At 37.5% G+C, this 17455-nt stretch overlaps 1 protein-coding gene across 3 annotated transcripts in view; it reads right to left on the bottom strand.

Moving 5' to 3' along the window:
* The window catches only part of lrp1b (LDL receptor related protein 1B), a 351436-nt gene that overhangs the window by 122576 nt on the left and 211405 nt on the right, over positions 1–17455 (bottom strand). For all 3 annotated transcript variants that reach the window (XM_023950578.1, XM_023950576.1, XM_023950577.1), the window contains exons 20-24: positions 17251–17430; positions 12516–12716; positions 8611–8856; positions 3378–3575; positions 2501–2705 (exon numbers count right to left, since the gene is read on the bottom strand). In XM_023950578.1, the coding sequence (XP_023806346.1) occupies positions 2501–2705; positions 3378–3575; positions 8611–8856; positions 12516–12716; positions 17251–17430 (1030 nt within the window). The remainder of the gene's footprint in view (positions 1–2500; positions 2706–3377; positions 3576–8610; positions 8857–12515; positions 12717–17250; positions 17431–17455) is intronic.

Genomic DNA, 17455 nt, shown 5'->3' with positions numbered 1-17455 from the left:
CAATATTAACAAGGCCTACGGAGTCAATCTGACACAGCGGCAATAGAAGGAAGTTCCAAAGATGAAGAGCAAAAGCTTGAAAGAGGAGATCTATGTTGGATGGCAGACTTCAAGACTTGGGCCGAAGAGTATGGGGTTAAAAGGTCAGAGATGTATATTAGGGTCTGACTATGCGATGCTCCAAAATAAAAACTCAAAAACAAAACAACGAAAAGACATGGTAAATATATCTGTACAAATTTAAGTAGATTGAGTATGTAGAAGATGTATCAGAATAGTGGTATATACTGACATTAAAAATGAATTTTAAACTCATTAAACACTAAAGTGATGGGCAAAAATGTTCCAAGAACTTTGTATTTTTGGTTTAAAAACCTGGTTAACATTATCCAGTCATAATAGGTTTTGGGTAATGCAACCAAAGTTTGAAAAAGAACAGAAAGAGACAGCAGCTGCACGTCTTGTGTTGGAGGTAGGCGAATAAAGTAAAAGCTCTCATGAAAATGCACTAAACAATGTAGCCTTCTGTATCTCGCATCTGTGCGCAGAAATCTGAAACACCTTAATGTAAACATTAGCAGCAGCTCCGCTAGCCTGAGCAAGTGTAACACAGTGATGCTGATGATGCAGATATAAAAAACAGCATATTGTTGAGAGAACATAAAGACTTACATTTAGTCTTGTTTTATTACATGAAAGCCGCCTCATAAATTGGTGTTATTTTGCTCCCTCAAAAAATGTTCAATTTTTAAAAGGTGTTAATATTTGATTTGGTCTATTTTCAATAAAACTGGATGATCCTTGTTTCTTTATACCTGAAGTGTCAGAGTTCCTAAAACTTCTACATCAGTGTTTTCTGTGAATAACACTGACACACTGATAATGGCATGAGTACCGAGCATGGACATATAAACACTAGATCCTAAGCAACAAGATGGCATGGGGTGAGAACATTGGCTGCAGCCCTCTTTACAGATGAATAGACAAAGTTGTTGATATATCAAACTCGTTTTTTGCCAACAGGCTGTACGTATCTCTGTCTTCAGACTGTTTAGGATTAGGGTCAATGTGAAACTCCCTGTGCCCCCAGCTTCCAGAGGACCCTCAAGCAACAGTACTTCAGAGTTTGCTTCAAATCCAGGAACAGAAAGTAGGGGGGTCGTACTGACACTAAAGGAGTTTTGTCAATCAAATTGAACATTGCTACAACTCCAGCTAAGTGTCATCAATACCCTACAAATGAGTGGATTGTCTCTCTGATAGAGTGGCAGAGAACAAGCAGTCATTTTAGACACAGGTGGTTTAAAGAAAAACTCCCTTCAGATACCTAAAGCTATACAAACAAAACGGTTTAGAGAATATGGCCCAAAGAGACTGAATCAAACTCAAACCGCTAAACTGAAATTGAATTCAAAGACGGAGATGGGATGAGGAATGGCAATCCAAGGGAACAAGAGCAAACAAAGGATCGAGGCTTCTGCTGCACTGATTGTTTCCTTTTCTGGACGAAAGATCAAAGCTTTATTATTATTACATACCATAATTGTTCCCTCAATGGATTCTAACACTACGTATACTTGAAGAAGCATAAAAAGGAGGACATTGCTCTCTGAGTGCTTACGCAGGTTGACTAAAACGTTCCCTTGCAGCTTTTTAGATTCTTTTTTTCTAAAAATGGTACGTATATTTGGATATTTACAATATTGCAAGGTCACCCTAAGTAGAACTCACAGCAGCCAAAAAATATACAATTAAGTAGAAAAAAAATCATAACTAAGTCACACTTTTGGGAGAAATTTATGTAAAAAATCACATGAACATTTAATCTTGAAAGGCTAATCATCATTAGGGAATAGATTACAGTAATAAAATGAATATAAGCACGCTTACCGTGACACAATGATTCTTATTTAGCTTCTTGAAACAAAGGAGGATATCTGATATTTCTGATATTTCTATTTAAATATAAACAATAATTCAGAAACCCATTTTTCATAAAGAACATGCTAACAAGTGAAACAAACTATTTAAATCACTTTCATTCACTTAATCCCTTGAATTCTTCATACTCTGGCTCGCTTTTAAACAATTCCAGCGAGCGTGGCGTACAACTCAGCAGCACTCTAGTGGTTGTTGCTATTTATTTTCAAAATATCACGTATAAGTTGCACCTGAGCAAAAGTCGCACCCCTGACCAAATTACGCAAAACACTGCAACTTCTACTCAGACAAATACAGTAATTGGAAAAAAAAAGACCTTTTCTATTTTCAGAAATCGATTCAGTTTCTTCTCTCACTTAAGGGGAAATAATGTTTCTGCAGGACTCAGTCTTCACGCAGTACCCCCCCGGTACTGTTTGTATGCAGACAACCTCACGGTATGAAAATCCAGCTCACAAACAGGCGCCGGCTGTGAACGTTTCCTATGAGAGCTGGTCGGTTCATGACCCACTCATCACGTACCTAATGGGTGGAGTAGTATGGACGGCTTTAAACATACCCCTCTCCTGGGTCAAGAGCGATGGCACGTGGGTGCTCCATGCCTCCCGCAATCAGTGTCGTCCGCATTTCTCCGTTAAGCTTGGCAACCTCAATCTGGTCCAGATTACTATCAATCCAGTACAGCTTCCCTGTGATCCAGTCCACAGCAAGGCCCTCTGGAGTGGCCAAGCCGTGCTGAACAACCACCTCAATTCCGGTCACTCCTGAAACAATATTGACAAAGGCACAACACAATTGGACTGACATTGCTGTTAAGAGAACGTGTCGGCTTGTAGGGGCAGTTCTTACAGAAAAGCTCCCTGGGCAGAAGAGGAAATAAAATCTTATGAAAAGGGTAAAAATAAAACAAGATTACTTCCTGCAGAGTTCCATTAAGCATTTTAAATGGGTTTCCCCACTATATTTATAATCCAAGTGTTTACAATTATTCTCAGATGCCTGAGTTTTTATTTATGCCTCTCTAAAGAGGACAACAGACACAGCTTGGCTGCCATTTCTACAGCTCCACCGAGGGAAATAAAGCCAAGAGAAGTGCCACCTAGAAAAATAAAAAGAGGGAACAAGAAGTTCTGACTTTATGAGAAGCTGAAAACTTCTGCTCTTGAAGCAATTTTCAGCTGCGGCCAACCTGTGATGAATTTTTTAAGCGACAGAACATCGAGCCACAGCTGAGATGAGTGTTTGTAAAGGTAAAGGAATTAAACAGACCAGCATCACCATCAGCATCCTAAACTTCTATTATAGGGGCTAGAGGAGGTATATGAGCAAGATATGACTCACTAAAGTCAATAAATCACTGTGCAGCAGCTGTCAAAGGCATGCCAAATTGTTAGGTCCATTGCTATCCTTGTGTGTGCTCCTGTGTGCATACTTACCACCAGACTCAGAGAGTCGTCCTCTGTAGATCTTATCTTCCACCACGTCTGTCCAGTAAAGGAGGCTGCGGCTAAAGTGGAAGTCTAACGCGATAGTGTTTCGAAGTCCTGGCACCAGCAGGCTGTAGTCTCGCTTGTGAAGGTCTATTCGTCTTATCTCATGCCGGATTGAGAAAATGATGAATGCCTCAAATGGATCTGATCGAGGAGAGAACAGGAAGAAACAAGAACTGTGTAAGTTTTCTGAAGTGAGTGATTAAGAGGGAAAGAGATTTGCTCTGGCTGCCGTCTGGATGTGTTTTTTTTACCCCACTTCACGGCCTAACAGACTAACAAAAGTAACACTTACAACTAAACTAAAATAAAGTTACAAAAAAAACTTAGTTTTTTGGACATGAATGTAGGTGTTTTTTGACAGAATGGTTCGAAAGGTTACAAATACTATTTGCTATGACAAGAACCTGAAATTGTGCCAGAAAAGCCTCCTTCGTTTGGGTTTTAATAGACAGAAGTTTGGCACTTTTGGGCTACTGTTGTGGAATAGGCTAAAATAATGTGTTTTGTTTTTTTATATAATAATTTAGTAACTTTTAGTGAACAAAGATGAACCTTTTGACCACTTCCCTGATGTTTTCCACATCCAGCTGCAGCTCACAAAACAATTCAGATGAACCAATTAGAATCAGACACTGCATTTGCAGCAGGGTTTGAACACACTGACAACTGGTCCACACGGGAGGGTCCTAAGGGGGCGGAGTTAGCCACTTGAGAGAAAAAAAGGAGAATTTTGTCTCATTCCGGGCCACTTCTTGTTCTGTTCCTAAAATACACAACGCGCTGATGGTAAACTGATTCTCAGTATAACCCTAAAGTGTTGAATTTGAAACTTCATTAAATATTATTCATCTTTATACTTTTTATTGCTTTACTTTGTTGAGCTTACTCTTCTACCAAATACAAGACCAGGATGCAACACTAAAGTAAATTAATTCACAATCACTGTGCCGAAGAGCATCATACAGATAGTTTAAATGTCATTGGTACAACAACCTCTATGAAAAAGTGCTATTGGTTAGTGCATCAGTCATTCCTTGAAAAAACAAGAATTTACTCTGATAAAAATTACAACCAAGACATAAAGAGTGAAATTTAAATAATAATCAAATAAATTTTCCCAATAGAAATCTCATGACCAGAATACAGTATATACATATATACAGAATGCAGTACGTTGTAAAAACATCCACCATTCCATTGCTTCAGGTGCTTCAGATTTTTAACGTTTTTATATACTAAATATACCAAGCAATCTCGCTTATTAATTTAGTATATTTATTGCAAGTTGGGTGAAAACTGTTCTTAAGTCTTTTAGTCTCTGCTGAGTCTGTAACATCTGTTTCAACATTTAGTCTAATACAAGAAGCTTTTGCCAGCTAGATAAATGCAGTTATTTAACATAAAATGTCTAGTTTCATGGGACAAAAACAATCATTTTCTACCACTTTTCTGTTTATACTGCATTTAAATTCAAGGGAAATAAACTAAACCATTTACATCACATTATTAGGATGTGATGATCATCATCATGCTTTCCTAAGTAAACGATGTTCATATATATATATGATCATTTATTACCTTTGGCACACTAAAGAGCATTTTTTAAATGAAATTTTAGTTATTTTCGCTGCTCATTTTCCAACCCAGTAGTGAACCCCTCGATCTTTGAGGCACCATGTTTCATGATGTCAACCTAGAGCCGGCCTCGGCAGCATGTCTGCGTTTTGCTCAAGAAAAGACACAGCATCCTAACTTTTACAAAGATGGATGTGCATATTGTGCATTTAAAAGAAAAGCATTTTAGCCGATCACTGCTAGCTCCAAAGAGAAAGTGGGTGTATGTGTTAGCATGGGGCGGTGCTGGCAGTGCACAGTCTTCCTTGAAGGGGCGGTTTCTCACTTATATACGTATGAATGTTAGAACCCACTGGATTTGAAAGGTCTGGCACTCAGAAATGTGTGAATGGATCAAAATATCCCTTTGGGGTTGTTTTTTGTGAGGAACTGTCATTACAATACACAATACACAGCTCAAAAAGCTAATTTTGCATAGTATAGCTCATTTAAATAGAGCTGGGTGTCATCTGCATAACACTGAAAATGAGTTTTAAGTTTTGAGAGCATTTATACAAAAAACTAAATCAGTCAAGATGTTGCAAAAAGCTACTTTCAAAGTGTGTGGAAGAAAATTTGACACATGTTCCACTAAAGATTTTATTAATGAAGAAAAATATGTAAACCTGAACACAGACATACTAGTAACATGGTTAAATCATGCAAAAAGATCATGTGGTTTACGCCATTGAACAGCAGAAGTAGGATCAAACGGAACAAAATGGAAACAAGGTCAATATCTTTTCCTTTTGGTTAAGAATTACTATAATGCTTAAAAAATATTTACATGTATAACTGCAGGTTAGCAGGGATGCAAATACACAATGCAAATACTCCATAATTTAAGGATTTTCTCCTGTGCCATAAAAATATTATTTTTTCTTTTAAAAAAAGTAAATCAGCAATGAGAGTGAGGTTTAAACATGTTTTGAAGTTCTAACAAATTCAGTATCATAATTAACAGAAAAAGAGACATTACTATGAAACACCTGCTCTTCCTGGGTAAATGCACAAGTCCTAAAGTTATTGATTTTGACTCTGGTGAGGTTTAGAGTTAAATTAAGCTGAAAATGTGGCACTTCCTGCAGCCTGTCTCTGTCTGTGGGCACCATATGTCACAGTTTGAGGTTGGGCTTAAGCACAGCCAGCACAGACAGCAAGCAGTAAGCAAGCAGGTTCAGAAGAGACAGTGTCTTTTCAAAAATATTAAATAAACCTCTTAACAGAAATCCACTTAAAAAAAAGGAGAAACACTTCAGGATCCTAGTAAAAAAAAGTTCTTTGGTCTACACTCACTTACATTTGACTTTACCTTATGATTGTTTGGGTGTTGGATCCAAACGATGCAAAAAATATTTGGTTCAAAACACACTTGAAATAGATGGTGTGAACCAACCAGATTATTGTTTACATCATCATTTTTTTCACACTTCAAACCAAAGCGCCAAAGATAATATATACTTCATATGGATTTAGTGTTGAGAGAAGATGTCTAAAGTATGATGTCCTGCAAGCTGACACAAGGCAACATTTATAAGTGGAAAGGTCACACAGCCTCAATCAAAACGGTTCATGAATAGCTTTCCAAGAAAATGAAGGATTCATATATTTTCAGGAAATGTCTGAACAGCTTAACCCAAAAATAGAGATATGCAAAGTAAACATTCACAAGGATTTCATCAAGAGATTTTATATAGGCTTCATCCTAACAGCATTTCATGCTCAATGAATCTAACCTTAGGAGAGCTGTTTGCACAGAATGTAGGTAGAGACATGTCCATCATTCCACGCCATAGCTGGAACCAAACTAATGTTGGTGTTGATTGAAAATGAAAAATATCTTTTATGGTCAAGAACAGAGACTAATCTGAAATGTGAGTATGAACTTCCTGAAACATTCAAATCATCTTTTGAGTGTTTCTTTTTTCATTTTGGTTTACTTTGTTTTTTTTTTATTGATTTTCTTTATATGCATAAAAACGCTGTATAATAGTTTTGAGAAACGTTTCTCATTTCCATCAGGGGTAAAATTAATTAAAAGACAGATGTCATCATTGCCGGAATAAAATATAGAGATAAATCTTTGAAACAAATTCAAGTTGTTATTGTTACTTTCAAACCTGAAGGACTTTCAAGCTGCTCATAAATAACAATAGGATTTCAATTAAAGCCACAGTCACTTGCACCAGTTCAGGTGCTGTGGGTTTTTGCGTTGTCTAGGTCAGTGGAGGGTCATAGATGGGAGCGGCTGCATCTTAAGCGGTGCACAGGTGTGACTTGCAGTTCTCTTGAGTCTCCTGCGACCACCTCAAGGGACGTCATCAAAATGGAATGTACCAATGTCGTGCGTGTGGTAATGGTATCTTGAAGTATTCATAGGCTGATGCCACACCCTAGTCTTAAACGTGTACTGGCTCCTTACTGATTACAAGTGATATGCAAGTGCCCCTAGGAAACCTGCAGGATGTGCACACATACTACACTGATTGTGTAATTTCTTCTTTTCTAACAGTCAGGCTGCATACAAAGAGTGCACACTCATGAATAGCACTTTTGGGCTCTTTGCGCAGGATTTAGGAGGATTTAAAAGAAAAAAATGTGTCTCACCTTCTTCCCCCTTACTTGCCCTTGCGTGTTGTATAAGTGTTCACTAGGACCTGTCGCCCGCAGCGGAAAAAAATCTTCATCAAGAGGTCTACGAACTTGATATTTCGTGTCGGTCACCTGCGTGCCTTGTAAAGGTTTGACCGTTTTTACCCCGCAGACAGCCCATATCCACCCGGAAGGGGCAGTTGTGACTAAGGCTTAAGGTAGAAATCATTTAGCCAGTTTCTTATGAATATCAACGCTCTAAATTTCTACTTCACTACTTTTAAAGTAAAAGTAATTCATAACTGAAAGATTTAGGGAATAAGAGTAAAGGAAGTTTAAAAAATAGACGGATGAATATTTTACATACATGCTTTGTACACATCTATATACTTCATATAGTATTTTATTCAAATAAAATTATTTGTTTCTGTTCCACAAAACAGCATCCCACAAAACGAGCAATATTTTTTAACCATTTTTTCCATCCAAAAACTGTCACAAAATAATTGATCAGTAGTGAAAGATTAACATTTGTTATTGCACATTTTCCTTCATGAATTTCTGAATTTTTAACTTTGTCAGGGAGGAATTTATGTCTTTGAATCTTCATGAAATGGCCAAAATGTTTTGAAGATCTTGTGAATTTACCTTTAAAAGCCTTTTAAGAGATCCTACTACACTACTAATTTGGTTGAGATTAAATGTGTATTTAAAGAAAGCTATTTGTTTGTAGATGTGATGTTTCGTTTGTCTAATATTTACACTCACTTTATTTGGATTTTTATTATTGTTTCCTAGAAGCCAATGAAATTCTACTTTTTAACTTGTGAGAGAAAACTCCAGAATCCCTGACAGTTGATGTTCAGTTATGACCTGAAACAGATTTAACCCACTGCAGACATCAGCCCACTCCATCACAACCGCCGTCATAACAGAATAAAAACAACCAAAACCAATGGGGGCTCGTTACCGGTGCTGTGACAGCTGTCCCCGTCTGAGTCCAGCGTCCAGCCGGGATAACAGGAGCACTTCACCGTGGTCTTGTACTGCTCACACACTTGGCTGCACTTCAGGTGACGGCTGCAGTAGTCCACCACCTCGCACGTCTTGTTGCTGGAGTCAAGGTGAAGCCCAGGGGGACAAGAACACACGACTCCTTTCCCTGGTGCCACGGTGCACTGGTGACTGCAGCCCCCCCGGGCTACCAGACACATGTCTGGAGTGGAGAGAGGGGAGACGTCATTCGACACAAACAAGACAAATGTGATATTAAAACCCTCCTATTCATAGAAGTTACTGAATGAGAAATTCCGGAACGAGACGCTTTATTTCTACAAAGACATTAAAGTGAAAAACAAATGGTAATTTTATTATTTCAACAGAGAGATAAACATGTCAAGAAAGTTCTGGTTTTCAACAAAAACCCTACTGCAGGGTTGTGCACAGGTCAACTGAGACCTGCCCTAGAATCTGAGCCACACTGAAACCCATCAAAAGGAGCCCTTTGTTCCCTGAAAGACATTAGATAACACTTTCAGAATCACTAATACTTCAATGGTTTACGCAATGTTCTCCTTGGTTCCAGACAACCAAAACAGGAAGTCCATAAACTGTATGTTTTAAGGGGAACCTGCACAAAGTGGACAAAAAATTGAGAACAAGAGAAAATGTGATTTGTTACAGTAAAATAATAAAACAAACAAAAAAATTGTAGGCGTTAACATTGGTGTAGGTGCTTTTGTCTCTTTTGTTAGGTTTGCATTTGTGTGCAGCTGCGTTAGGCTTTTTTGTAAACAGCTATCTAAAGTTCAAATTTTATTATTGATCATTTCATGCATGCATCGGCGGAGCCAAACAATGCATTAACTAAACATTCGGGACGCCCCCTACTGCTTTAGTGTTACATTTGCCAAGGATTCTGGTTTTTGTAGGGACGTCCCGATCTTATTTTTTTGGGCCGGAATCCGATTCAAAGTCATTTGATTTTGAGTATCTCCTGTTACTCGACTTGATACTTTTAACACATTAAAAAAAATAACACATTTAATAAACACTTACTTTATTCACTTTTTTTTATATTTTAACACTTAAACAGAGCACTTCTGTGATGTAGCTTGCACAATCAAGTAAAAATTGTGCATCAACCACAAAAAATAGTTAACTCTTAACTAGTAAAGAAATGTGATAATCAGTCATGTGAGAAACTTTGGTGACTGTAGCTTTAGGATCTTTAGAGCTATAGAACATTTTTGATCACATGCAATTCATTTCTCCATTTAAAATTCTATAAAATATGTTGTCGTGCATACATATGGGTATTCATGACTAGCACTTTCAGTTGCTTTGCAAACATTATGGCTTTTCTTTTTTTATTTTTTATCACTTTTCTTGAGAGCTTGTACTTTGTAGACGGCCCCTAGGCAGCCTCCTCTGAATTATCTCTAGGTTGGCAGCACTGAGAGCGCCGTTCTCATTAAAAAGAAACAAAAATGCTTTTGCAGGTCCTTGTTTGAGTTAAGACAAACCTATAGATCAGGGGTGGGAAAACTATGGCCCGGGGGCCACATGCAGCCCCTAAAATCATTTAATCTGGCCTGCCAAACTGGAATATATTGTATTGATGATTCTTATTAATGTTCTGTCAAAATGTTCTGTTTTAAATTGTATAACGTTTCAATCAATGTAAAAATGTTTTTTTTTAGTCCAGATTCCATATTATTTCTTTCTTTTATGAGGTAGATTATAAAAACACTCCTAGTTCAACCCTTTGTCAAATTGTAGAAATCTTTGTGGCCCAGGAGTTAAAATGCTTCTTAAAAGAGTGATTGTGCCCCGAAGTCCAAAGCTGTGAATAAATTGCTAAATACACCCAACTTTTTTGTGCACCTCCACTTCAAGCTGCTGCCGTATTCTGCTCCAGTTTACAGCAATAAAATGCTGTGATCCATTCATGATATGCTGACTTCTAGCAGAATTTGTATCTGTAATCATGAGCTTGATTTATATAGTGCTGTTTACAACAATGATAAAATAAATATTCAATCCCTGAGTGGTATGTAGCATCCGATTGAGTTTACACTATGTGACCAGCTCAAGACATCCCTAATTATTTCTATCCTGCTATCATGTGTGGGCTATCTGGGCTTTTATGTTTTATGTTTTATGTTAGTAGGCCATAGTTCCAAACAGTGGGGCATTTCTCAGTATCTAATGGAAGTATCTGATCCTGTAGATGTCTCACATAAAAAGGTAAGCAAGTTCAACAATGTTTGTTCTCTCTCAACTGTGAGAAACAGGATATAAATAAAGAATGCAGGAAATGATATTGTTTGATGTTTAAATAATTCATTTGTACAATGATGGAGAGATTCAACATTTCAGAAAAGCTAGAATTATGTATTTTACAGACCTGTTACTTCTTCTATAAGAAATTATTCTTTCATCCAATTATTACCTTTACCAATGTCACCAGTTTGAACTGGTTATCTGTATAAATGACGCCTGTCCACACCCTTAAACAGTTAGACTGCGACTTGGCCATGACCAAGACCAAATAGCTGTAAAAGAACACTGGGGACGAGATTGTAGATCTCAATAAGACTGGAATGAACATAAAATAAGCAAGCAGTTTGAAGAGAAGAAATCCATTGTTGGAGCAACTATAACTGAAAAGAAGATTTAAAAGATCAAGATCCCTGACATTCTCCCTCCACCTGGAGCTACACAGAAAATCTCATCAGTACAAACTATCTTAAAAATGGTGAGGAAACAGCCCAGAACTACCCAGGGGTACTGGTCAATGACCTGAAGAGAGCTGAGACCCCAGTAATAATGGTTATCCACACATGACCTCAGTACAGCTTCAAATCCTGCAAAAGTCCCCCTGCTTAAGCCACCATAAGTCCGTACTTGTCTAAAGTTCCCCAGAAACCATCCACGGGATAAAGACATCATTTAAACAGATGAGACCAAAACGGAACTCTTTGGTAAAAAAAATGCCACTCTCCAAGTTCAATGAGGGGGGAAAATGATGTGGTTTTTAACGATCTGATTGGAGCTGAAATGTTTCTGTTTAAAGCGTCATTGATGAATTTTGCTTGAAACTGGTGAAAGATAAACAAAAAATACTTTCCCTCATTACTTTATAAGCCATACAATCCTGAAAATGTTCAGTCAGATGGTCAATAATGAGACATTTTACATGACAAACCCACTTGAAAGAGGAATGATCCATCTAGGCTCGCTCCATTTACTAACCAGCTGCTGTGAACAGAGGTGTAAAGACAAGCTGGAAAAGATAGTTGTGTTTTTTGAAGAAAAGCTGTTGCAAGCCTGAAATCAAGCTGTGGAAATATCTTCATCAAGAGCAATTATTGTCATAAGCTATGACAAGTTTCATCTTTATGCTTATTGTTTGTCAGACAATTGTAATCACTTAAGTTGTCCATCTCAGCAATCCACTAAACAAGTCAAATATAATCTCTCCGCTGTTTAAATGTTCTTTAATGACAGTCAAGCAAGGTAGCAACCATATGTAGCTGTTTATTTATTTATTTATTTTCTTTTACAAAACCATGTTTTCCAGTTATTGGCAACAGATGGTTAAAGACCCCTCGTTGTTTCATAATGACAAATTCTCAAAGCACAGAAGCTGCATCAGCAGCTGTGACACAGCTCACTTGCCAGTGAAGCCAAACACAAAGACCTGTGGGATGAACTTTAATGCAGCTGGAAAAAAATCCCCCTTTGACTTGCAACTTTAAAAATCTCATTAAGACAATATTGCCTACAGAAGCAGCAAAGTTTCCACAGTGGAGGAGAAGGAGTTCTTTCATTTAAAGGCGGTGTAATGGAAGAACAAGAGATGAACATTACCACAGACGGCTCCTTCGTCCGAGCGGTCAGCACAGTCCACTTTCCCGTTGCAGATCTTGTCAGGTGTCAGGCACATGGAGGTGTCGTTGGCACAGGGGTATCTGGGCGGCTTGCAGACAGAGGACTCGCAGGATTCTTCATCTGAGTGGTCTTCACAGTCGATGTCTCCGTCACACACCCAACTCTTTGTGATACATTTGCCTGTTTCAAAGAGACACAAACAAATGACCGACAACTCATCATATGGATGTCGGGAAAACAATGATTCTGGGAAATATTGTAGTTTGGCAAGACTGGGATTGCTTTCAAAGCATTTTTATATTAATTATTTATAAGCACATTTTTAGCTCAGTGTCCACTTAAACCCCTGACCACTAGTTGGGTGGGCACCACACCAAACCTCTTTCAGCAGCTCCACAAAAGAAACAATCTCCCCAGAACCGTCTGTCAGTAGATGTTAACCAGTTAGTCTCAGGGTTATTTTGTTCCACAGCTCAATGAAACTTAAACAACAACTTAGTTTAAACTGAAATAAGCAGATTGTCGGAGGTTGTACGTTGATTTGTTTTAATCCATTAACCTCATAAAGTACAACTGTTGAAGATACATTTACACCGCTCTCGGCGAAATGCATTTAAGTTTGGTTGTGGAAACCAGACAAGTTATCCTAAATTACCTAAAGATAAAGGCACTTGAAATTTGCTTGGGTAAAATGAGTTTGTATGTGAGATTAGGTGAGTTCTTAGAATTCTAATGTTTAAATAAAATGTATTTTTTACAGTCCTATTTATGTGAAAGTAGTAAGAGTGTTCAGCTAAAGTTTTTCATAGCCGTAGTTTTATTTTTTTTAAGTGGCATCTAGGGATATGTTGTGTGGTGATACGTTTTGTATCGTCAGACTTTTGCCAATCCACAGTTTTTATTTATGAAGTTCTGGCTCAGGATCAGGATCCTTGCGCGACAGCAGTTCCTCTTTGACCCGAAAAGAGACGGGTACTTCTCTGTCCTGAAACCTGCCTTCCACTAATGCATGAGTAGCTTTAAACTTTCAACTAAAAAACCTCCTCTAAAATCAAAGAGGCCTCTTTCTGCTTTCTTTTGACTCTGAACTTACAGGAAGAGGAGGAGGAGGGGAGGCCAGCTAGTGCTCTGTTTTCACACAGAGCGATGCTGTTTTTGATCGCTGTTGCTTTGAGTCCATTATTTAGTTCTTTATACACACACATTACTGTGTAAAGATAGTATTTTTTTGCACATTGTTGTATGATGGATGAATTTTCTGGCCTGTCTTGCACCATCACCTCACACAAGAAGGTCCTGTTTTAAATCCTAGCATGATTTGTTTTCATGTGTGTGGACAGATCTTTTCTAGACCATCACAAGTATGTGATGTATGTCAGTGCATGTGGAACTGTGATGGACTGACCAACTATTGAATAAAATTACACTTAGGTCATGTTCAAATTCCCTCCCTAACATCTAAAAAACAATATAGTGCTGGACTATCTAGTGCCCTGGATTTTAAAAGCAATTCAAACAAAGTGCTCGCTATTTTTGTTTAATTAAAATGGCAAATATGACGTCACCAATTTTAAGTACTGAAAATCTAATCAGCACGAGCATTTGACTGACTGTGTTCTGTTGATGAAAGAGTTAATGGTTTATTTCTATTTATTGTTTATTTTGCAGGGACAGGTCCCATTAAAAGCATTGCTGCAATGCGGCACAACAAGCCCAAAGGCTGTTTTTCATCCGTTTTATCAGGTGTTAAAAAGTGTGAACCTAAAATCATAAAAAACATCAATGAAATACATTTAAAAAACGCAATAAAAATACTTTGACAATCAGTTAAAATATACATAACTAATGATAAGATGCACAAATTGGATTTGCGATGATAAATTTGCCAAATGGAAACAGGACAAAAAACTGTCATCTATAGAGAAAAGGGTTTTTTGCGCTTGGAGGAGGTGGTGTTTGAGGGGTATCGAAATTGAAATATTTCACAATATTTCACAAAAATTGTATATTCGGACAGCTCTACAAAATGGCGAACACACTATATAGTCCACTATGCAGCAACTAGTGAAGGAATCCAGACATAACCATAGAAACGAATGAAATGGAAATCACATTTATTGTCAGCTTTAATTATTTAATTTAGTGTATTTCCTGATGTAGAGAAGATAAATGTTGGATTTGTCAATCATTTGACGTTCCTACAAAAGGCAGAAGCAAAGGATGTGTTGATCTTATGTGTCCGCAACACGACAGCAGGACTCAACTGAAAAATGGGTCACCTGCACACCACCGGGCACCACTATTAAAATAATACTGAGTCCTCAGACAGTTTTCCCTCTTGTCTTACAAGCATCATCTTAAAACTGCTTAGAGCATATTCACCAGCTGTGGCTCGGGGTCGTGGTGCGGCTTCGTCTGACAATATGAGACCAGAAAGAGGTCATTTCACTCGAGGATGAACGAATGTCGCTTGTGAGCAGCAAAGGTCTGCAAAAAGCTTGCTGTGCTGGTGTTAGGCAACGTCTGCTTTAGTGCATTCTTCTTGAAAAGCAAGAAAATCCCACAAATTCAACCCATAAAATGCTCATATGTTCAGAAGAATAAAAGGAATAAAAGCTTTTACCCCATGAGAAGTGAGGGAAAACAGCATTTCTGAGTGGGTTTTACTCAATGCAACAGCTGGTCCTTGTTTTTGTGGAAAGAAAGTGCTGTTTCATATATTATCCAAACAAGGATAAATCTCCCTTAAACATCTGAAAATGAATCTTTAATTTATCAAAAGTAGCTGATGTACATCCATAAATTCATTTAAAATTCACTCTTCTTTTTCCTGAAGAGAGTCTATCATTTTAGCAAATGTTATTTTCAATAATAAATATGCAAATGTTTTTGCACTTGCATTTCAGAATCAGAAATCTTGTTCAGGGCATTTTCTCATCTGATGGCATTTTTTAAAGAGATGCTGTTATAAATTATGGAGACTGTATAACTTCAGGTGTTTTTGCTGGTATTTGAAAAGCATTTTTTAGTGAGTCCATAAAAGTGTTAAGAGCACCTCTAAAACAATAATATTTATTTTATGTACCCAAAGTACATGATCCTTGGAGCTGAAATATTTCAGAGAAAGAAAGAAAAACAAAAAAACGTCCTTATTCATTGAAATCCCACAGAACTTAAAAAAAGGCCCACTTTGAAGCCTTTGTGTATGACACAAATGACACTGTTCTTGTGTTAGCAGGACAATGGCCACAGTGCAGAAAAGTGTGACAGGGCAGTAATACAGTTATTAATAATTGTGTGGACTAATCAGCCTGTCACAGTGCAGCACCGCCCCAATTCTTATTTAAAAATCTCTGGGGATAAGCAGCAAAGCTGAAGGACTCAGTACCAGCGATGGACTGCTTCTCTTTTTAGAATTAAGGAAAGAGAAGAAAATCTTTTGTTTGACCCCCCACCCAAAAAAATCTTTTGAAAGTTTGACTTCATTTTTTGGATTCTAGTTCATAAATTTGAGAGTTTTTAATGTTATGAACTACAGTTTTACTCTGAAAAACATGCATCTTTGTGTGTTTCTGGCAGTTCCACTTCCTGTTTTTGACCATTTTCATCACATCTTTAGTCTTCCTCCTTCTTCATTACTGTCAATCTTCTAGAAAAAAGTAGTAGGTCTCTGGATTTCTGCCATTCTGGAACACTTTTTTTTTTTTTATCTTCTGTGTTGTTCTTTTGCCTTTTCAGACACAAAAATTTTTAGATGTGTTTCACAGCACAGTTTTGTTTTTAATAACCCTTTAATCTTGAATTTTGCCATTTAGCTACAAAACAGAAAGGATTTGTTGTTTTTGTGGTTTCTAATCAGTCAGATTTTAACTTAATTTGTTGAGATGGTACACCCACAATGCCAAAGTCTGGCTTTTTCTTCCCAAAGTAATCACCTCGCAGCTTGAGTTCCCCTCAAACTGTAGACAAAATCATAAATCAATCAAAGAGACATCCAAGTTTAGTGTGACAAGGATCAGGAATACATCATCAAATTCTGGGTCAATTGTATTTTTTTTATTGTTGTTTTTTGCAGTTTAGTGAGATCATATGAACATTTACATGCTGACCCTTTAACATCAGAGCTTCAGCTCCAGTGTTGACGTTCTTTGAATTACTGTATGTCACAGTCACTATTGTTTGATACTGTATGTCTGCTGGTTCCTCTTGCCAGGCCATGATTGACAATGAGAATTTGTTCTCAACTGGCAAAATAAAGGTTAATTAAAATAAAAAGATAAAAATTCTCATTCATGTTGTTCCAACAAATCCTGACGTGGAAAAAAGTATCTTTTCACTGATTTGCAAATAAAATTTTACTAATTTGTAGAAAGAAAAAAAAAAAATCAAACAATTTTTCATTTAGGTCAAGTAAATTACAGTAAACAATTACAGCAAAATGGCAGTCGGTGGTCCAGGAAACCAAATCATGTCTGTTTAGAGACCAAAACAAGACTTTAAAATCGTATAAAATGTATTCTGACCAAACCCAAAGAAATGTTTTGTCCATCTTTAACACAGAAGAACGTGTAAATCCATGTTAGTCTGATTCCAGGTGAAAACCACTTACCTTACAGTTCATAACCTGTTTTATCTTAATCCAATATCATCCTGTTCTAAGTGCAGCATGTAGAAGTTTTCAACAAAAGCAGCTGTTTCCTCTCTCACAGCTAACCTGTATCCTTGCAGGTAAATTTGGCCTTGGGGTCACACATCCTTTTGGTCCCCTCACAGTCTTTCTCATCGCTGCCATCCTCACAGTCTTTGTCTCCGTCGCATCTCCAGCGTTCTGGGATGCAGGTTCCGTCAGCGACGCAGTAAAATTCCTCCCTGCCACACTCAATCACCGGCAGCACTGAAACATATGTAACGCAGTAATT

The sequence above is a fragment of the Oryzias latipes genome, chromosome 21 (genome assembly GCF_002234675.1).
Source record: "Oryzias latipes chromosome 21, ASM223467v1".
Taxonomy (NCBI): Eukaryota; Metazoa; Chordata; class Actinopteri; order Beloniformes; family Adrianichthyidae; genus Oryzias; species Oryzias latipes.
The sequence above is the reverse complement of the archived record's forward strand: the minus strand, read 5'-3'. Positions and strand labels throughout refer to the sequence as shown.